General features: G+C 41.8%; 1 protein-coding gene across 2 annotated transcripts in view; it reads right to left on the reverse strand.

Moving 5' to 3' along the window:
• Positions 1 to 22450, reverse strand: part of bcar3 (BCAR3 adaptor protein, NSP family member) — a 42841-nt gene extending 20391 nt beyond the window's left edge. Inside the window, exons 1-4 of one of the 2 annotated variants that reach the window (XM_047587406.1) lie at positions 22214 to 22450; positions 13732 to 13927; positions 13396 to 13650; positions 7855 to 7897 (exon numbers count right to left, since the gene is read on the reverse strand). In XM_047587406.1, coding sequence (XP_047443362.1) covers positions 7855 to 7897; positions 13396 to 13650; positions 13732 to 13919 — 486 coding nt within the window. In that variant the 5' untranslated portion in view covers positions 13920 to 13927; positions 22214 to 22450. Of the gene's footprint in view, positions 1 to 554; positions 949 to 7854; positions 7898 to 13395; positions 13651 to 13731; positions 13928 to 22213 lie in introns of those variants that run through there. The other variant, XM_047587407.1, reaches the window with a different exon arrangement.
• Between the last annotated feature and the right edge of the window lie 344 nt (positions 22451 to 22794).

Consider the following 22794-nt stretch of genomic DNA (forward strand, 5'->3'; position numbering starts at 1 on the left):
TATCTCGCACTCACACAGTCAGACAGTCACACAGTCGGTCATTTATGAGAGCGTCTGGTCCGAGTAATAAAAGCCCAGTGTTCGACTCGCAGAGAGAGCGAGGGGAAGAGGAGGACTATTCAGTGTGATTAGATTTTGCTCAGGCGAAAATTGTTACCATGCACTCTTTAGATTGTTTTCTACGGGGCAACATGGGAGTGTTTCTCAATAATGCCTTTTAGTGGAATGGAAAGTTTCCTGTGTTCGGCTTTAAAAGCAACAGCAGATTGAAGGACGCCTGAAAATAATGCATGCTTAAAAGCAAATCTCTAAAATTGTACGTTATAAACTGAAATGCATTCTTGTGAAAGTGTGCGACAGGATAAAATCTGCAGCTCCCTTGCATGCACAAAACACCTGCACGTGTGCACTTGCAATCATGCTTTACATGCGGGATTTCACACAAACTCAAAAGCAAAAGCACAAACACTGATATGAGTTCAATTACACGCTAGGTAGCCAATCAACACCTGCACACCTGCACACATCCTCACACGCTGGCCGGTTTCTCTCACCTTTGCGCTGATGACAGAGTTCTTGTGGTAGAAGCAGCACAGAGCCGTTGTCAGGGCCTTGAGGTTGCATCGCTCCGACATTCTTGTTAACTTTTCTAAATGGACCAGAACTAACTGGGTGACAAACGCCGCCTTCAGTGAGCTCGGCTTTAGCTGTAAATACCAGCTCTAGTCGCCTTGACTACAGAGCACAACTTGACCTGACTCCCATTTCTCTCTTCCAAGGAAATTCTCCACCAGATTTACAAAAAAATTAATATTTGCAGAGCGGTCAGATTAATGTGAACAACACCGAGAGGCCAACGTCTCCATGCTTCAATTTGGCTCTGACATCTCAGATCTCTTTCCTCCACAGTCCCCTGCAGAGTGAACCCTCCACTGCTCACCCAGCTCTAGAAATCCTTTCCCTCACTTTTTCCCTTTTGCACTGGTGCCCCCACCACCACCACCACCACCACCACCCCTCCAGGCTCCATATATGGGAGCGAGGAAGACCCATGTGATATAGACTGAGCCAATCATGTGTGGATTAACTGGGAGTGGCTCAAAGGCAGAGTCTCTAGCCGCCCCTGAGAGCACATGGATGATGGAAGGAAGAGCATGTACCGTGCTGTATCACAGGCTCATATTCTATGTTGAAGCACATAACTTACAACTACACAACATAGGTGTAAAGTTTCATTTAATATATCATGTAAATGTCTGATGATATGTCATAATTTTAATAGGATGTGCAGATTCCTAGCTGATTTATTTATGCATTTGTGAATTACTAAAATATAAAACAATACATTTGTTGCGTCCTTTTGTCTTTGCTTTTGAACTGAGTTTCTGCACCGCACTTCACTCATCCCCGGTGTCGCTCTTATCGGATCTTACGTTGATCTCCTTCAAATCTTTGTAAGCAGTGCTCTGCTCTCCCTACAGTAAATCCACGGTTCTTTATCAATCCAAACAAACAAACGAGCTACAAACAGAAAAATACATCACTTCCTGATTCCTGAAAATAGCTCCCAGACACTGACAGAGATTTAATGGGGAGGGGGGCTGTCAGTTCGGCCACTTTAGTGAGCTGAAAATAATCCACTATACTGCCGCACAAAGTGTCTAGACAAGGCGAAAGTGGTGTGTGTGTGTGTGTGTGTGTGTGTGTCCTGCAGAGTGACGCTGACAAATAGCTGACCATTTGTGTTACTTAATGGCTGCTGAGCAATTACACCCACACACTAGTTAAACGCTGGAGCATTTCCCACCGGTTCACGCGCCGCGCAGATATATGGCAGAAAAAGGCCAAAGAAAAACGACCATAAATACACAGCGTAGGTGCAATCGCGTCTTCGCAAGAAGAGTCACATACTGTACGCATCAACACAGACACACGATGAGGGTGACACCCCAGCAGCAACCGGTTAAAGGAATATTCTGCCGCAGGATATGGAGCCACTAATTACAGTGTGAACTCTCTGAGGATCCACGGAGGAAATACATGTAAAACATTCCCTCGGGCAACACACACTCACACACACACACACACGCACACACACACTACTGCCAACCACAGCAGCCCCAAATCACCAGCTAGACTAAATGTCCACCTTAAAATACACACATCCGTCGCTCCAGGAATGCTCTGGAAAAACAACGAGGGGCAGAAATCGGCAAGCTGAGGTTCTATGTTTTCTATTTCTATCTGTTTGTTGTCCCTGTCAAATGGAGTAAGGAAGCTGCATCAGCAGGAAATGTGGGATAAAAGACGACTGTTTTCGTTACGTAAAAAAGGGGCCTTCAATGTGTACGTTTGTGTGTGACGCGCGCTCCTAACGTGGTTCCTGCGCTCCCCCGATTTCAGCATTTTTTCCCATGAAATGTTCTTTTTTCGTCGAAGCCTGCCACCGACGTTACCCACAATGCAGCAGCGCACTGGCAGCAGTCCAGTTGGAGAAATTGGGAATGTTAAGCTTAGGAGTTAATGTAGCCTCAATCTACAAGGTCTGATAAGATCACATCTTTCTAAGTAAACCCTAAAACGTTTTTTTTTTAATATATTCCTTGATTTAATTTAACAGATTTCCTGCAGCTGCCTCAGAGCCTACAGAGGGTTCACACAACCTCTCTCATATTTGTAGTATTACCACCAAAGTCCTGTGACCAGAGTGTGACGTGGAAAAATGGCCAAATCCAAACGGTTTTGCCAATGCAGTTGCTTTTTTTTTTTGTATATAGCGCACCTGTTTAAATTATGTATATATTATATATAAAAAAAATGCATAATTAAAGCCATGGCTCCTTTTAGTGAAAGGCAGGTACTTGCCCACCTCAGCTCTATTTAAGCTCCATTTTTGAATTAGTCATGCATTGCTGGAGACCGCACACTGAGCTTCCGAACCACTAGTCAGGAAACGACTAAAAGCGACAGCATGAAGGGTTTGTCCATCTTTATATGTAGCCAATGTTGGAGTTTCCCTTTAAGTTAAGCATTTATGATAAATATATAAAACCTATTTAAAGGTCAGGGGATAACAAAAGTGTTTTGGGAACCATTTGAGGAAAATTTAAGGCCAATTTATCCTTAGTTACTGAGACGTTTCAGGGTGAAGCAAATTAGTGACACATATTTTTGGGCCTTTTCCGCTCTAATGTTTGATACTTTTATAAGTAAAGCTCAAACAAACCAAAGTGAGTTATTTTTCAAACAAAATACAGATTAACCTCTTCAGCGTGTTGTATTTATATTCATGTTTTTCTATGGTTGTAATATTTTGCTGTTCAAATCAGTTTAATAATTATGTAGTTTATTATGTACAGGTTTTAAATACAGTTCACCATCCGATCATTCAATGTCCTGAAACTGGCTTCAAGCGTCCCAGCTTCATCACTGTCCTCTGTATCTGCTGGGAAACATTAATCTGACTCTGTGCCAGAGAATAATAATACCAGTGACAACGCTCTTCACCCTCTGGGTCAGTCTGGATGTGTGTGTATTTGTGATGCGCCATCGATCCGATCTTGGTGACAGTCCTATTGATTTGTGTAACGTGATGTCCCCACTGCGTGGACTCTCACACGGTCAACAAAGATGTGGGCAGTGAGTTTTTACAGTACAGTTTATGTGTTTGAAAAGAGAAATCTGAAAGTCTTCTGACTTCACGTCGTAAGCTACACTTAGAAAGAGCAACAAGACTAAACTAAAAACATATACAGTTCATTTTAGAGTCTAAAGCCCAAACACAAAGCAAACATCAAACAACTACAGGAAACGAAGGCTGACTGTGATGCTGCCTCATGTCACCAGTGTCTGAACCAATAAGTTGCGCTTAAACGCACCGCAAAGACTGCAACGAACAGCAAGGTAACACATTTGTTCTGCACCTGCATGAAAGTAAATTACTCTTCCTACCAGCAGGTGGCAGTAGTTTGTATTCTGTAAAAAGCTGAAAAGGTATTTGTCAAATTGGATCTCATCCTCGGGTTTAAATATTGTGTGTGATTGAGATCAAAATCACAAAAGGAGCTAAAACCCTGAGAGCACCGCCACGCCTGAAATGACTGGGTTTAAAAAAAAAGTTTGACGATGGAGAAGAGCTGTAGAAAACCAAAGCAATATGAAAGATGTGCCAAGTAGAGGTAAAATGCTGTGACAAGACAAAGTCAGTTTTAAGTAAAACTGGTTGGTATCTAGAATCCAGAGCTTTTGAATTCTTAGGAAGCCCTAGTCCAAATACAGTAAATGTTTGGTTTCAGAACAAGTACTTACAAATAATAGAAGAAATAAAAATAATTAATAAGGAAGATATTTTCACTCTCACTGCCAATGTACCCTTTTATATTCAGCATGTATAAAATGTAATATTTTTCTGTTTAACAGTATTGATACCAGCTCCTGATAAATGTGAGTCTTAACATTGATCATAAACTCAGGGACCATGTATCTGTAAAACTGCAACAGAGTTTGTCAGGATGACTGAAGACTTCACATAATTACTAATGATCTACTGCTTATACGCTGACTGACTGACTGACTGACTGACTGACTGACTGACTGACTGACTGGCTGAATGGCTGAATGGCTGCAGAGGAAGGTGACTAAGTGATGATCCTAATGAATGTCACACCTGCTTTTACTTCTCTCTGACTGACAGGCTGGTCCAGCTACAGCTCTGGTGTGTGTAGTAACTCAATATGGCCACTAGATTGTGCACTTTCCCAAACATTAATAACACAGTAAACTCTTTATAGAAATAAAATTAAAATGTATAAGTAAGCATTTTAATAAATGTTTTGACATTGGAATCTTTCCTCTTCCATATTTCTCATTGCTAAACACCACAGTTTATCACTGTGTACTGTACGCAAGTGTTATCCACCCTGGGAGTTAAACGCTAATGCAACCCGAGACCACACACACACGTGCACACAGAGAGCATTATTGTTCCCTAAATCTCTCTCATGTGGGAGCAGACCAACTTTCAACTCGCGGAGTGGGAATGAAAGAGCGAGAGAGGAAGAGCCTTTTAGAAAAGACCCAAAGAAAAGAAGAGCTGTGTTCACGCTGGATCACAGATGATCTGTCCCTCTTTCTTGTTTTCTCCAAATCAATGATTAATGCTCTTCAAAGAATGAGGAGATTACGGTGCATAATGCTGCCACCTATCGAGATGTTGGTGCACGGAAAGTTTAAGTGCGGTATGATCACATTTTATGGAGGCTCCTGGCAACACAACTGGCAGCACATTGTGATTTTAGTATTGATAAATGCTGCACGGCAAATACTCAACAGGATACAACAAAATACACAAACCTCTCACACATGGAATAACTAAAACTACCTTTATTCATCACTATATTACTTCTCCTAGTCTCTAATGTTCCTTTGTATTCAGTAAGTTTAAATATTCAAAATTTTATGTCTAACACAGTATTTGTTTAAAAGAGGAGCTTAAATTTAGACTTCAAACAGTTTCACAAAAGAAAGAAATAGTCAGTGCAGTGAGTGATATATTACCGTTTTCAGACCCACTTCCTTTCCTTGTATACATCCCACTATTACCAGTGACTTGACCTGCACATAATGAACAATACAAGGCTCACTGCACCGACAGCGTTGATGTACTTTCGACCTCCGCACGGGATATTACACCGAGCACCACCTGCACCGTCTCATGCAGCCTGTGCCTGCGTGCACACATGGACATATGTGTATGTTTTTGTCCACGGTGGAAATGCAAACACACCTGGAGTCAAACAGTAGCCGAGCGGTCGGGCCGCACTTTCACACGTATTATGCAATACCTCGGTTACAGTGGCTCCATACGCGGTTTAGCGCGCACAGTTGACAAAGACTGTTGACACTTGCTCACAGCCCCAATTTGGCCAATCAGATCCAAAGTGGTGTTTGTGTACGCGCAGGTTTGAGTGTGTGCGAGGCTGGCTCCCATATGTGTGCGTCCTGCTGTCGTGGGAAGGACTGAGTTTGCTTTTCACGCCGAGGCGTCAGCATCCTAACATATGAGCCAATAGATGGAGGGACAGAGTGATGGATGGAGAGGGTGAAGGATGGTTGGAGAAAAAAGGAGGCGAAGACTTTAAATAGGGTAAAAATCCACATGGGACAGAGAAGAGGAACAGCTACCTCAGTGTATATACATATGTTCGCAGAATGAAAGATTTAAACTCAAATGTATTTATCTGTGAGACCTGGATTAAAATCTGAGGGAGATTCACAGGTTCACAGGTCAAAATAAGACCTGACTGGTAAAGGTTTGATTCTTAACAATGACTTTTGTTTGTCTCACCTATCTCCTGCCTCGTGCCCTGTCTCCATCTACACTTCTTCTTATTTAATTAAGGCAGGAATATGATCACAAGGTCTCAAAAAGAACAAATAAGCTGTAATGTATTCATTTGAGGGTTCATCTCATCGGATGATTCAAAAACAAATGACTTTACTTATCAAAACAAGGTTATTTTTGCAGTATATTACTTAAATGAATGCACGACAGAAGATACCTTAGTAAAACTAAAACACATACACCAGAAAATATAAATAGATGTTTCGTAAGTCATGTGGCTGATTATGAATTTGTCATTCATTTGTTAATATACAGCAGGTCACAGGTTGTCCTGAGTGATTAACGGGAAAGATAAGGGTGGTAATTGTGCAATAAAAACCTTAATTTATACAAAAATTGGTAGGAAAATTGTATTTTTTTATTGTTTATTTTTCCAAGTAATTTAATAAGTCAGTGTTTGTCACATCGGCATCTGTTTAACGTTATTGTTTAATGAAGTAGCACAAGTACTTGGCAAAGATGTAGCATAAAATTGACTCAATTATGATTTAAATAAACAACACAGCAAGATTTCTGTGCCAGCTTTCAGCACGCAGCCGTCAATTTGTACACGGAAAGTGTTTAGATTAGATATGGAGATCGGAGGGACTTGTTTTTTTTTTTTTTTTTGCATATTTGTGTTTGATGCCTTTAGATTACATTTATTAAATAAACAGAGCAGAAATGATAAAGAGCGTGAGGCGAAAGTAAGAGAGGCCGAGGCGTTGACAGCATGAAACATTGGCAGGAGCCAGCTAGATGATATCGTGTTAACATAATGATCACCTCTCAGTCGTCGTCTCCCTTTCTCTGGAAGCTGGGACTCAGGTGGTGTGGATATGATTTAAAGCCGAGCAGCAGCGGCAGCAAAGTGGCGCACAGGCTGATTTAAAGGTGCATTACGCTCGAAGCAATCGGATAAAATCCTGCGAGTGGTGTTTACACCGAAGCATATGTTGTTGGATGTGTTTGATTTAGCCCATTTTCTTTAGTTTCACAGATTTATTTCACCTGGTAAAGCTCGAGTTTCAGTATTTTTAGAGCACGATTGAAGGTTTGGGGTTTTACATAAATGATAAGTATCATTTTTAGACATGTACATCGTCAGCAAGTTTTCTGTTCTATCCACTAAATTAAAAGAAACCTGTAGCCACTGCTTATCTGTGTTTGTATGGTTTAACCTTGTACTACCAATCCTTCCTATAACATACAAAGAGTAAAAAGCGGTTTATGTCAAATAAGTATCAGTAGTAACATTACTTACACTACAAAAAAGCAATTTCCAGAAAGCAAAATGTCCTTGTATCAAAGAAATACATCTTATATTTTGTTCAGAGACAAGAACTTGGTGCTTATTTTGAGATTTTTTGTCAAGCGAAAAAACCCATTGGTAGTTTTCTTTTTCTCAATACAAGATGATTTCATTGAATACAAGAATATTTTGCGCAAACAACATGGCACCACAATCCTACCTTAACATAGTCCACGGCGGCGTCCAGGCCGGCAGCTGGCTCCCTGGGGAACACAGAGAGAGACAAGGTCCGATTTAGAGAACACATCTTCATCCAGTGGGAGAGTGCTGCCTTTTGGTTTCTCCCTGCAGCTCCTATCACAGATAAACTGTTTGTATTAGAGTCAGGTCCAGGTGGGTTTGGTTAGGTCTGCCTGGTGCTGATGCTGCTCCTCTAACAATTTTTTTTTTTTTTTGGGATTTATATAATTTGGCGGAGGCGTGGCGTGGACTTCACTGATCCAAACAGACGCCCATTATAGCCATATGCTAGACCAAGAAGGTAAAGCTACGCTGTAAATCTGAGATTTAAGTTCACGAGGTCCAACTTTGCAGGTGGGTTTTCTCACGGAGCAGCAAGTCGTGAGAAACCAAACCTCTCGCTGAACTACTTTAAAATCTGAGCCTCTTCCTTCCTCCGTCTCACTCGCTGTCTGTCTCTTACTCCTCCTTTCTCTCAGTCAGTGGTAAACATGTTCACTCTCAGCCTGACTGACTTGGCCTCCCTCCCTCAACCCGTCTCTTTCTCCTCCCCCATCATAACACACATCGCAGCCACACGCCTGCCATTCTGAGTCCACTGCCAATTTCACAGAGAGGTTTGAGCACACACAGACAGAAGAAGCTTGTTTGTTTTTTAAAGTTTCCCCACTTTTTCTTTTTTCTTTTTTTTGTATTTCTCTTTGATTCCTTTATTTATCCAGAAGCTGCCGAAAAACCACATCAAACAGTTTTGAGCCAATTTTGGCCTCTTTCTCCTCGTCTCGCCAACGGCTGCTTTTCTTGGCCGTGGTCGTTTAAAGGTCAGGTTACACCACAGAACGGTTTTCAAACATTGTATTTTAGCATTTTGTTTGTGTTAACCACCAGCGTGAGCTCCTCATTTTTGTCCCTTGACAAAAAAAAAAACCCACTCATCTACACACTCACTTGAATATCAGTACCAGAGTGTGTCCATGCAGCCCATTCGCTCTCCACTCAAGGCTTACACATCCAGGGGCTCAGTGAAAGAGGTAATTAGCTCAAATCCCCAGCTACATTAGTGGAGGTTGCTAGTTTAAATCCCTTAAGCCTGCGCTGGTGTTCCCACGGGAATATTAGCACAGTCCATTACTTACTAAACCAAATATGTTTAGTTCTAAGCCTTCCCGGTTTTAATATGGACCCAAATAATGAGTGGGATTTAGTTATGCAAGTGAACAGAAGCCCCCATTCACAACAATGCAGAGTAGTGTAGTGTTCAATCCTCCCTGTCACCCTCAGGATCTACCAGAGACCTGCGTTTGGAGAACCAAGGAAGCTCAGAATATCCAAATTGATCCAATATATAGTGATATCAACCCAGATTTACACTGAGACGTCCTCTCAGCAGAGGGCACAGTGGACGTTGACGTCGTTGTTGGGTGAACAAACGGATCAAACGGAGATTCAAAGAAAAGCTGATCGTCTGTGATATTTAAATTTTCTACATTTTAGAAGTTGTAACAATTTGTGAATATGAGCAAGAATCAATCTCGTTAATATTAATCACAGAGAGCAGAAGTTTCACATTATAAATCTTTATTTATTTTTCTAAAACTCTAACATACTGCATTGGGGACGTTTATTCATGCTAAGCTAAGTTGGCCTCTGTTACTGTATTTGAGCTAAAACTGTAATTTCTTTTCACTAATGAATAATCCGTCCACAGTATTTTCAGTTTACTATTGAGTGTACACAATATGACCCTCGTCTCCACCGGTAGGTTGGGAAACCAGGAAGTGTTGAGGTAGTAGCAGAAACAAACAATGGAAATGGATAAAGAAAGTGGTCTTCCGAACAACAACTTCAGCTTCAAATCCCTGAAAGTTACTTGCATTTACCGTTGAAGTGAACTGAGTTACCACTGGAGCACGTCACGTCACAGATACCACTTGCCAACAGTGCACCCACAACAAAGACGGACCGCGTTGAATTAGAGGTTGTGACTAAGCATTTTTTCTGGATAACATTCTGGATCATTGTATTATAATGTTGAAACTACATGCATTTTTATAAAGCAAGTCAACTATAATGTTGATAAGAGTAAAACTTGGAAACATGTTTGGGAACGTATAAAAAGTGATGCCACCACTTGATTCTAATGTAACAAATCAATCTGGAAACTGGAAATCAAAAACTACCAGTGACTGGTGCATTTGAAAATGGTATTGGTTTATGTGTTTAAGTCTCACAACTGCTAAGCTGAAGAAAGGATACAAGAGAGAAGAACAAGGAAGGAAAATCCAGGAAGTTTTTGTGGTCTCGCATATAAACTAAAGTCATACATTCAATTTGACATCGTCCATTTACTGTAGTCATGCTGTGTGAGTGTCTCCGGGGTCAGCAGCAGGCTGGACCTTTGATTTGCCAAAAACTTTCACCACACCGACCACCAGTCTTAGGTGGGTGCACCATATAGACAACACCCATTTGAATCCTCCGAGGTTAAATGTGCTGCGACTAAAGGGAAATTCCCTTTGAGACTCAGGAAGGTCAAAGGTTAGGCTCAGAAACAGAGCAGCAGCTCCGATGCTGATAAACATCTTAAACCCAGCTCTTAGAGGATTGTTTCTTCACCTTGAACATTGACGGATGTGTTTCACAAATTTATTCTTCCTTGAAAACACATAATAGGCCTGTCTACAGCCCTAACATTATTCAAACAAAGTATGGTGGATGTGAGATGTCATTCCAGACTACACAAGCTGACCACAGCTAAATCTGCCTTTTTTTTTTAAGCGTACGTTGCTGAAACAGCACCCGACGTTGGATTTTTCTGCTTCTACAACCACAAAAATTGATCTTCAACACAGTCGGGGGTTGAAAAAAAAAAAAAAAAGGACGCAGGCCAGAGGAAAAAGGAAAAAAGAAAAAAGAAATAACAAGAGTAGAGAAGGCAGGAGCAGGCAGCACTCGCCGCAGTCTTTTTCTGGCTACTGTTGTTCTTTGCACTTCACCACACAATACTCAGCATGACCACAGTTGGCTTAAGTTAGGGACTGCACCATATTTGTGTGTGTGGGAGAAAAGAGAGAGTGGAGGGGAGCACAGCTTGTAGGCAGCCTATAGAGGTCAGTGTGCAACCATTATACAGATCAACATGGTTCTGGGGTGTAATGTGTGGCTGTCCTGTTAATATTTGAGTTTTGATACTTTTGATTTTGAACAAGTTACAAAGTAAAATCAGAATAAATCCAGGAATCTGGAGACAGATCAGTCCTGAACACTGGCACTGATGACGGATGCTTTCCAGAGCTGATTTACAATGCAAGGCAAACACGGGTCCAGAGCTTATCTGCGTGGCATTTTGAAATATTTTATTACACCACCAATAGATATGTGTGCTCGCTGTTGGCTTTTAGTGGAAAATCCACGTTGTTCTTCGAATATCAGGATGTAAGTCTCAGTTCATCCTATCAAATAATAAATCATAAAGCCTCCCTTTAATTTGGAGCACTGGATCATCCCTCTATGATCATCCCTCTAACTCTGCTTGTAAGAGAGGGATCGTTAGGATGTACTTTTTTTTTAAAGATTAATATCAGTCTTTTGCTATGTGAAAGACGATGTAATATTAAAACTGCTAAATTCCTAACATGATCAACAGCTAAGTAAGGAATTTAGGAGGATACTAACTTCAGCTTATTTATGGCGATGAAAGGATAAGATACATGTGTCAGCAGTCAGTTACTGTCCATCTCCGCTCTCCACTCCCTTTAATCCTTCTCTTTGCACCACCTCATCTTTCCCCTCTTTCCTCCTCCTGCCTCCTCCTCCTCCTCCTCCTCCTCTCCTGGTGGTCCTCAAGGAGGTCACCAGAAAGACAAACTAGCCAATCGGGGGCCGGTGCAACATAAGGTCACGGGTCATAGGTCGGCTGACAGCCTGAGCAATGGAAAGTCAAGACCGACTGGCCAGTGGTTACATACCTTAGAGATACACTCCCCAATCTTTTTATAGAAAACCCAACTGCGAACCGTGTGAAGTTTCAAAACAATGAAGTTAAGTTGACAGGAAGTTCCACAGCAGATAATCTTGCATTTTTATGAGAAAAAAACAATACATTTTCTTATTTTCAGTCTCAGCATTTCTTTAACATACATGCATCCATCCAGATTTTACTTGGAATATTCAAAATAATTTAAGAAGTTTGAGGTGAATGAAGAAATATCGACTGTGTAATGTTTTTTTTTAGGCTATTAGTGGTTTTATTAAATTAAAAACAAGTGCTTTTGTTGATAGCTTAAAGTAATCTGAGTGTTACCTGATGTTAAATTAACTCAGCTTCAGAAAGATTTGTCTTTAATTAGTTAAGTCAGCTCACTAAGATCATTCATGTATAAATAGGGACACTAGGGGTGGGTGTTGGCAATGACTTCACGATATGATACGTATCACGATACTTCACGATACGATACATTATTGCGATATTATGATACTGCAATATATTGAAATGCTGTACATAGTTCACTGATAAATTTGAAATGCAGCTTAAAAAACACATAGTCTTTATGTACAGCAGATGACTGTGATAATTCATTGGACAAAAAATAAATAAAAATTCAAAATCGATATCGAATCGGATTAAAAAATATCGCAATATATTGCCATATCGTTATTCTCCCCACCCCTAAGGGACACAATACTGATGAAGGTGTAGTGACTTAAAGAAAAAAAAACAAACCCAAATTCATTAGTCTGTTCATTATTCAGCCACCTGCACGGGCTGAATTTGACCTGGACAAAACGTCCCACCGTATGTCAGCAGCATATGAAATGAATCCAGCGCGGAGTCGGAGCGATGGAGAGAACAGACAAAGCGCTCACAGTAATCTCTGATCTGTCCTGCCACACCCTGACCTACAAAGGTAACCCAAATGCTGGGGGCTAGACACCCACAACATAGACACACAAGCATAGGTGCACACAAAGCTGGCTACATCAGATACAGTCTGTTGTAATTCAACACTACAGACAGAAAGATGGGAGGACATGATGAGGGATGAGGTGTGTGTGCTCCCTCTGAAGTTGGGCTAACTGCTACACCCCCTCGGGGGTCTCCTTACAACCTCTCATTTCTACATCCAAACTCTCTTTCCCACTCTCCAATCTGAAGAGAAGTTGCGTAGATACATAACATTTGTCCTATTTATTTTTGAGTAGCCTATTGATTTAAAATTTAACAGATTTTTCCATGACAGAGGAAAGTTGCTCAGATTGACACGGTCAAAATGGATTTCTATTGTGTCATAGAGGTGGCAAAGATGTATTTTCACTTTCATTTTTTGTTTGCCTTGACTGGGCAGCTAGATGACTACATGATAACGCACCACTGCTTCTGCACAACATTTTCTGAACCACCTTTCAGTCCTACAAGGGCGTGAGCAACGGTGAGAGTCGCTTTAGTTGCGTCCTCATTTCAGCGTACAGTAAACTTAGGCCTGCAGCTGCAAACAGAAACACGATCCATGTTTGTGTTTACCTGTAACCACGGAAGTCATCGATGGCATTCTGGACCAGCGGAGACGTCATGGGCTGATGGATGTACCCAGGAGAAGTTAACGAGTTTCCGCAAAGTGATGGTTGCGTGTGATTGGCTTTGGGGTCCCAAGTGTAGTTTCCGTGGTTGAGGTTGGCCCCTCCTCTCTTGCGTCGAGGCAGAGTCCCGTGAATGGAGACCGGCTGGTGGGAAGCAGACTGCGCCTCAACCAGGCTGCCGCTCTGTCCTGTAGGGAGGCTGCGAGAAGGAGAAAGAAAAATCAGACCAAGGAAGTTTGTTTACTCATTGATCTGAATTAATGTTGGGCATCCAACTCACCCAGATCTGGAGCTGATGAGGTCCATGGAGGAGGCCAGAGAAGCCTGGAGCCTCCTGGAGGAGCAGGTGACAGTGCCGGGGGCACCTATGGAGCTGCTGGGTACTCCAGGGTGGGCTGTGCCTCCTCCAAGAGTGTGGTGAGCATGGAGGGACCTGGGCAGACTGGCAAAACGACCCTCCGCCATCATCCTCCACTCTGGAAACAGACACATACATAATGACTTGAATCATAACTTCAGATTTTAATCACTTTACTGAGCAAAGAAACGCATAAAGAAACACAAAATGTTTATCAGATGCTTCCAGTAATCTGAGCCACACAGTTACGTAACAACAGAAACACAATTCATGCAGATCAGGTGTAAATATGCTGTAACGCATTCAAGCAAAGACACGTTATCTGAAACTCACAATTACATACTGACATACAACCCTCACTGTGATGAGCTACATGATACACACAGCTGACCCATCAAACACTGGCTGACTGAAAATATACACTACACAACAAAGATATACACTAACACGCTGCCCAGAGGGAAGCAGAAACCCGTCATTACCTAATACACTTAATTTAAGGCTTGCCACAATTCTAAATATATCACTGAACCGTTTGATACATCACCCGTGGTTTAAAACACACTTGTGAATTGCGGTATTTTTTCTTTATTTGCTCTTTTTCTACCTGTAAGTCAACGTGCTGCCTGGGACGCACGTCCACTACTGCAGGCTAAAGCTGGGAAATCTGACTTCACTTCAACATGACGAACAGTTGAAGGGAAGCGATGAAGCTTTTGCACTGACTAAGATGGTAAGGAAAAGAAAACTACGCCTGCAAAAACATTTTTACGCTTTCCGCCTCCTCAAACGGAAACACCATCGTGACTGTTCACCTGCATCGCAACCACTCGGATACATCACTGTCTGGAAGCAGAACAAGGCGACACACAAAAACAACAAAAAGACAAAACATGGGCAGTGAGGATGTTCACTGCAAATGATTTGCAGCTGTTCAAGTGGTTGGAGACATGAATGAAAGCCAAGAAAGTAGTGTCCCGAATACTGGGGAAGGTCGGATGAATTGTGATTTTTTTTTTTCTTTTCTCCCCACAGAAGCACCACAGCCCACCATGTTTTGACTGGGAAGCAACATGTCTTGAGCTGTCTGAACCGAAAACATTGACCAAAAATATGTGTATTCTTGCAACCTTGTTAGGAAACTGGGACAAAAAAAAAAAGAGGTGTCGGCCTCAAAAATGACTGTAACTAAGACAGAACTCCTAAGAGGTCTAAATACTTTTTTTTATTTCACATTAAGAAACTTGTGAAACCAAATGAGCCTGGAAGTGTCTGGTAGTGTCTGGTAGTGTTTGGGGGCATTTTAAGGCGAAAGGTATGACAAAGCACCCTAAAACTGGGGAGGGGAGCTGAACAGAACACCAGGTCAATCTAAACATCATCTTTTAAGACCTTATTCATGTGAAAGCAAAGTGCACAGATGAAAAAAAACCCCAACCGGATAAGTGGTGAATGGAAATCTTTAGAGACGTGTTTCTGTGGCTCTGAAGAGAACAGAGGTTCAACCCTCTGTCTCAATGTCAGATGGTATTTTTAAAAACAACCTCAATCTCATGCCATGAGGAAATTCTTAAAATACCTCATATTCTAGCAAGGTCACTGAAGTCAGATTCCACCTCAAACCTTTATTAAGTGTACCAAGATACGCAGACAACGTTATTTTTGGTTTACATCGTGTCAGACATAAATACGCAGCGATGGACAAAGCAGATAAGTTTGGCCAAGATGGTACGTGATAAATTCCCCAGCGGTGTGTCGATGACTGGACAGCGAGCTCTGAATCTGCTCTGAATCACTCACCATGCAGCACTTAGTCATACTGTACCAACTAAAATATCACGAGGTGACAGACACGCCGGCACACTGCATTTCAACAGACCCTCCCTCCCTCCTCCTAATCTCATCAAACCCAAGAATCTGACCTGAACAAGTATGCTGGCGTTTGTTATCGTGTCTCTATTTGGACAGGCTGATTGTGATCAGAGAGAGTGGGCTGCAGAGTAAATTGCGGGGCTCGGGCGCTGTAGCCGTCCCGCTGGACGCAGACGGTCCAGACCAAGAGGCCCTGTTTTGACCCAAAGGGCACGAGCGGAGCTACTGGAGAAATATAAAATGATTTACAAGAGAGAAGACCTAGCGTGACCAGAAAACCAACCCGCAAGCTAGTTTCACAGAGTTCACGTTGGCTAGAGGTGGAAATGTAAATATACTGTAAATAGGTTCTTTCCTTAGGAAATGAGTTTACTTTCTATTAATACTATCAGATATGATCAACATTACCAGGCTGAAATGAAATGATTTAACCCTTTTTGAACCAATCAGAGCTCTGTACATGAGTCGTGTTTGAGTAAATGCCTCATGCAACATGTCATTTTCTTCTGATTTCATTGATAAAAGTCATTATAGGATTCAACCAACACATTTTTTTCAAACGAAAAATTCAACCGAATCCAACAACTTCTTATTTTTTAACTGTGCGCCAACTTTGATCACTCAAGAACGATGCCACTTAGAGTGAATCTGATTGAAACTTCAGTGTTGGCTTTCACAATGAGCTCCAAAATAGGCTTTTTTTTGCATAAACGTTGGAATGATAAGAGGTTAAATGAAACTCCTTAACTTTTACATGCCTGTTTAATAGCAAAAGACTATTATATGGCACAATACAGATATGACAACTTTTTTGCACCATCTTGCCAGGACTTCCGTGAGAAGATGGATATTATCTTCATCTGTGCGATGTAGACAGAAGTGGATACATCGGTGTTAAATTAGATTAATAGTAGAACAGAGATTAAGATCAGCCTTCGCCAAAAATGTGCCGCCAACAAACTGAAGTAAAGAATGAATCATTTACATTTGTAAACACAGTGATCCGTCAAATGTCGACAGTCTATTAATCCACACTTTTTTTGTGTGCGTGCGTGTTTCTACTTGTTTAGTATGAATATTTCAGGAGCCCTTTAAACACTTTTTAGAGGTTAACTCTTAAAAAAACAGCGAGAGTTTATTCTCACTGCGTGAGAATAAAGTTTGATTTGATTTAACGACACACAGCTGAACTCCTGAACTAAACCCACACAGAGTAAAACTTATGAATCTTTTCATGTGCACTCTTTTGCCAAAACATTAGGAACACTAGTAAAAACAAATGGCTTTATTTTGACTGTTCTGCACCAATGTTCAGGATATAAAGCAGCGCTAGAAAGGTGGTAATCCAACCGTATGATAATTCAAGGAGTTCTTAGTTCATACATTAGAAATGCTGGTAAATTGTAAGGAATTAAACCATTCAATTCATCAATTCATGAAAACCGTTTAATCAAAAGCCCTCTCTGTTATTTTGAACCTTCATGAAGCTAAGATTAAGAGTTCAGAACTGGCATGTAAGGATGGATTTGTTTTATCGAGTGACCTAAAGAACTGGAAAGTGAATGCAACTTCTATCACATTTCCAAATATGTTGGAGGCACTTTTAACGTGAAATAATATACATATTGGTCTATTTTTTAACATCTAATGGGGATCTACATAAATAAACCAATAACAGATGTGTTGCAGAGACAACGTGTGGAACGATTAGCTTCACATTAGCTGGTGACTCTGTACCTTAGGATCTTAAAACATGGTGAGAACCATTAAGATGTGCTAAAAGACACATTCCCATGCCCAGTGTGAATCGTCTGGGACTTTGACTGTTTTATCAACAACCAAGAAAAAAAGTTTCCTTGTGGCAAGTTTTTTATCTACAGCTGCTGTTTGTCACTTTAACTGGCAAAAGCAACAGTCAACAGCAGCTGGAATGACCCTGAATGCTTTCAACAAATGAGAAACCGCACAGACAATTTGATTAGAGAGTCATAAGTCTTGGAGTTCTGGAGAGGCTGTAGACTTTGCCAGCCTTAAATTAGCCCCAAAGCGGAACAAAACAACCTAAACTATACCTGAGCAGGGGGCCACTGAGTCACCAGCCTGTGATGACGAATGTCAAAGAAAATGCTAATACGCTTTTAGAGAAAGGAACAGCTGGCCAGTTCGAGAGGCTTCGGTGTGTGTCCCGTAAAGTTTAAGCACACACACACATACACACTCACACACACACACTGTAAAAGTCCTACAGAGGCATGCTGGGTCAGAGTGTGGATTCCTCCGAGGGGCAGAACGACTACAAGAGGAGCACCTATTATAAGACCCTCAGGGATGGTCAGCTGTGTGTGTGTCTGTGTGTGTGTGTGTGTGTGTGTGTGTGTGTGTGTGGCCCTGACCATCTGCCAGACACACACCCTCCTCCTGCAGAGGAGAAAGGACAGACTCTCACTGAGTGAAAACACAAACTGATGCACACAAACGCTACGTCGATTAATCTTATAATTTAATTATTGATGCTAAGAGCTAAAGGAAGTCATTTGTTCGAGGGTTAAGAGCGAAACATTTGTTTATTTCACTTTTTTTTTTGTCTTCGTTCCTCACTTCCCTTTGACTGAACCCTTCTCATCCATCTTTCTTTTCCCTTTCAGGTTTGCGTCCCCTCGACAGAGACGTCCCCTCCCTCCCTCTGTCTGTCCATCATGATGCCAGCTCTTCTTTTGCTTCCTGACGTAGTCTCCTTCTTTCTTTCCTTTGTCCGTCCACCTCTCACAATAACAGTTTTCTTTCTCCCTGGCTGCCTCATCCTTATCCTCCCTACAGCTGTTCAGACGCCGGTCACATCGCCCTGCATCTCACACAAACGAGCGCCGGCATTTCCTCCACCGGCTCCATTATTTCCTATATTAGGACATTATCAAGCACGCAATCAACGTTTACCAAAGAATGAGAAAGGAATGCTAATTTTAACGTTCGTCCACTTTGAAAGCGTTTAAGCCTATTTCAGGTAAGTTTCCTCAACTAAAATTGACCAGTAACATAACACAAGTATTTCTGTTACATACAGCTGAAGGTTTGACTGGGACGGCGCCGCAGAGATAAAGACTGGCCAAGCCGCTATTTTAACGTCCATATTTAATCTCCTGCATAGACAACGTTGGAGGATTTACAGCTGGAGCACTTTGTCAGCGCCATAAAAGAGAAAAGATTCAGTGTCATCGCCTCGTAGAAAAAAATTCAATGCTGGTAAAACTACAGTGAAATCAGCCAGGAAACGTATTACTTGTCCCACTGAAGTCATGCCACCGCAGAAGATTGCTATTGGCGATAATTCAATTAACTTTCATCATGTTGATGAAAGAATTATGTTGATTTTTGAACAGATTTCTTATGTGTTAATCTAATCAACCATTGTTTGCCTATTTTGGATGTTTTTTTTGTTTTCTTTTTGACAAACCTGTGACTGTATTTCTGTACTTTCCTTGGCTGTGGTGCAACAGACAAAACATTGTCAAATAGGATTTCTTTATCACCGACACAAGTGAAGGCCCCACAAACGCGCACAAAGACACACACACACACACACACGAGACCTTGGGTGGGAAACACATTTAGATTAACAGGAAGAGGAAATGCCAGTATAAACATTTAGACGACGGCCGGCTCATTACGAAGGATTACTAATAAAACAAACATTTCTGACTCTTCCCATCCTCTTTTTGACATCTCCATTTCTCCGTCCCATAGGAGAACGAGGCCACAACTTTCCTATTAAATCAAAATGAATTAAGTCCAATGTTTTGATGTTAAGCTTTCTCTGTCTCTCCTAAATCAACCGTTCACATGAGTTAGCCCGGAAAGCTCCTTTGTTAATCGACTGAAGAAGTGGTTTTAAAAATGGGGCTTTAAGGCCACAAGTCCTTAAGAGGGTTCAACAGGTCCCATTTAATTCACCAGGCCCCGACTGCCCTACTGTGTGCGTCTGGGAACACATTTTTACACGATAATATACGCACAAAAATTGAGTTTAAACTTCCACATGCTGCCGAACTGGTCTCTCATTACACACAAACATACGCACAATAGGGAGGACGAACACAAATGTCAACATGCTTGGGAATGAGGGGTTTCCTCTAACAGACTTAAAGTGTCTTCCTGCCAAGGCATGCACGCAAACACACACACACACACACACACACACACACACACACACACACACACACAAACACACACTCGGTGCATTAGCAAAACCACCCCTGGCCAGAAGTGAACAATGGGAACAACTGTCACATGACCGCTGTGCAGAGCCGGCCTTTGTTAGAGAAAGAGAGAGAGGTGTCCTACTGCGAGCTTTAGTGCGTTGGCCCACCACCAGTGTGTGTGTGTGCGTGTGTGAAGGATGTGTGCAACATATTAATGAGGCTGTTAAATTAAATCCCACAGCAGTAGCTGCCATTTCATACTTCTAAATCTGGGTGTGTGCGTGACTCTTTATTCACACCTAACTTCCCCTCAGCGTGTGCGCTCATTTTGAAGGTCTACACAACGGAGCGGTAAAATGTGTTGTCGGGTCAGCGACACAGTGTGTGTCAGTGAGTGGAAGGATTACTTAGATATTACTTACGTCACAAAAGTTATTAGGGAGTAAGAAATGCTGTTTTTTGGTTTTGGAAATAGACTGGAAGCTAAATTCAGACTTAAGAGCTACAGAAGTGCAGGTAGGCAGTTTATTAACACTAAACAGAGCCAGGCTAACTATTCCCCTGTTTCAAGAATTTACGCTAAGCTATGCTAGCTGTCTCATGGCTCTAGGTTCATGTTCAGCAAACATATTATTTAAAAAAAAAAGTTCAACTATTCTTTAAATAAAAGTTGGTAACAGTTTCAAGGCTTAAATATCAAAAGCTCCTCTCCCTTCTTTGCAACATTATTCGCGTTGATGCTGCTGACGCTAGATCGAGAGGTGCAACAAATGTCTAACTGTGTCATGAGTGGATTATTCTGGATTATGACTGAATTAAAATGATGTTGCGTTTACGAGTAAAGTTCATATGAAAAAAATCTTAAACTGGACATTTTTGTAGAGGTTTGAGTTCACGAGTTGTCACGTGTTTGCTGGAAGCAGATGGTTGGTTAATACGTTTTCATGTAAGCACAGAAAGTTTTCTGCACTATTTTATATCTGAGGATAATATTCCGTTTGACCTCCTCCTTTCATTATGCCATTTAATTTACTGTAGTTAGCAACCAGGTGAGCTGCTTGCTTGCTAACTGTTAGCCTCGTTGGCTTCCAGACGGCAACAGCTGCCTAGATCTAGCGGAGATGTGCTCACGACTTGCGGTTGAGTGAAAGGCAAGAATTTTGTGTAACCACAAGATGACATGCTTTGAAAAGTAAAATGAAAGTAAAGATCAACATTTTTTTCACAGTTCTACAAAGATCAAGTAATAAAACACAACATTGTCCACTAAAGAATATGAATACGCAAATAACTTTCAAGGCATGCAGTCAGTCAGTCATTGTAAAGACAGACAGGTTACTAGCTGGAATACCAACAACCTGATACCACTATGGGGTCTAAGCAACACAACCCCACGACGTACACAACACTATAACTGGAAGTGCACGGCCATCACGTGAATCTGACGCGGTTCAGCCTTAAAGACGGTCTGAGTCCCACTGGCTCCGCTCAACTCTGCTATGACACCCAGACATGACTCTGACTAATGTCTGAAACAACCTGCTGCATACATGTGTTTTTCTGCATCAACTGAAACACAGATGCGCACACACGTCTGCCTCTGTCATCGTCTCATGGGTGGCTTACTGTTTAAAGATGCGTTCGCACAACTGAAAGGTCAGACATTCAGTCTGAGCTGCAGTCACTCAACCTGTCGACGTGATCCAGAGCAAGATCAGTGCACCCAACATTCACACAAACAAAATATGAAGCATATTCACCCCGATTTTAGACGGTGCAAACGTTTAAGCAACACCGTCTCTGATAAGGTTTGGCTCCATATGAAGCTCTTAAGCCAAGATACACAATGTTTAGCGAGTACTCAAAAAACAAGCAGAGAAAAATGTAGATAAAAGAAAGGCTGTTGGTCTTATCTGTCATATTATATGTAATTATTTCCTGTTGGGGTTTCCAGAGCTAACGCCACCAATCCCAGCAACCACAGTTACACCCAGTGCCTTGGGATGGCAACTTATTGCTCAAAAAAAGTCCCAGAGCAAATTTCACTGACTGCAGGCTGTAAACACTTCAGCCAAGAGGGATGGAGACAGAGACAGTGTGTGGTGAAATGAGGAGCAGCCACAGGACAAACTTTAAAAGAGAAAGTAGAAATGTCTGTTTTGAAACCTGCATTAAAGATCAAGATAAAATTGGAAATCCATCCAGAGAAGAAGATGACAATTAAGATAGCCGTCTCAGCTCCGCTATCAACACCTACACACACACATTCCTACACACACACACACACTACTAACACTACTGAATGTAAGTGCACAAACACACAGGTCCATTCTTACCTGTCAGTGACCACTTCTCCGTCTCCTGTGATCTTTGCTCTTATTTTATCTTTTGATATTAATGCTTCTGTCCCCTTTCATAGTTTGAGTGACAACGCTAGGCTGACTTGCCGACCGGCTGGAAAACACTCACACTCCTTCAGACAGGCAACAACAAGTAGCGCTGCACAATCGCAAGCCCTGCCCTCCTCTTTTCTCCCTCTGGGGAGTGATTTGCGAGCACACAACCCCTCCTCCTGCTCCACTGAGTTCGGGAGGAGTTTTCTTTCTTTCTCTTTTAGCCGAGTTGTCTCTTGCCCCCCACCCCAACCTCAACTCCTGCCTCCTAGCACTGAACAAAACTCTCCTCCTCCTCCTCCTCCTCTCATCCCCTCTCCTGCTCTGTGTTCCTTGCCTCATATTTCATGCTCAGAGTCTTTTTGTTCGGCACCTCTTGCCCCACCACCACCACCACCGACTGGTGTGATGTTTGGAGTTAGATCTGACCTAATGTTGCTATTTGTAGAGAGGAGACAGGATGGAAAAATGTGATCTGGCCGTGATTGTTGAGCAACTTGAGGAGCACTCAAGTCTCAAGGAGC

Source organism: Mugil cephalus, chromosome 6 (assembly GCF_022458985.1).
Source record: "Mugil cephalus isolate CIBA_MC_2020 chromosome 6, CIBA_Mcephalus_1.1, whole genome shotgun sequence".
Taxonomy (NCBI): domain Eukaryota; kingdom Metazoa; phylum Chordata; class Actinopteri; order Mugiliformes; family Mugilidae; genus Mugil; species Mugil cephalus.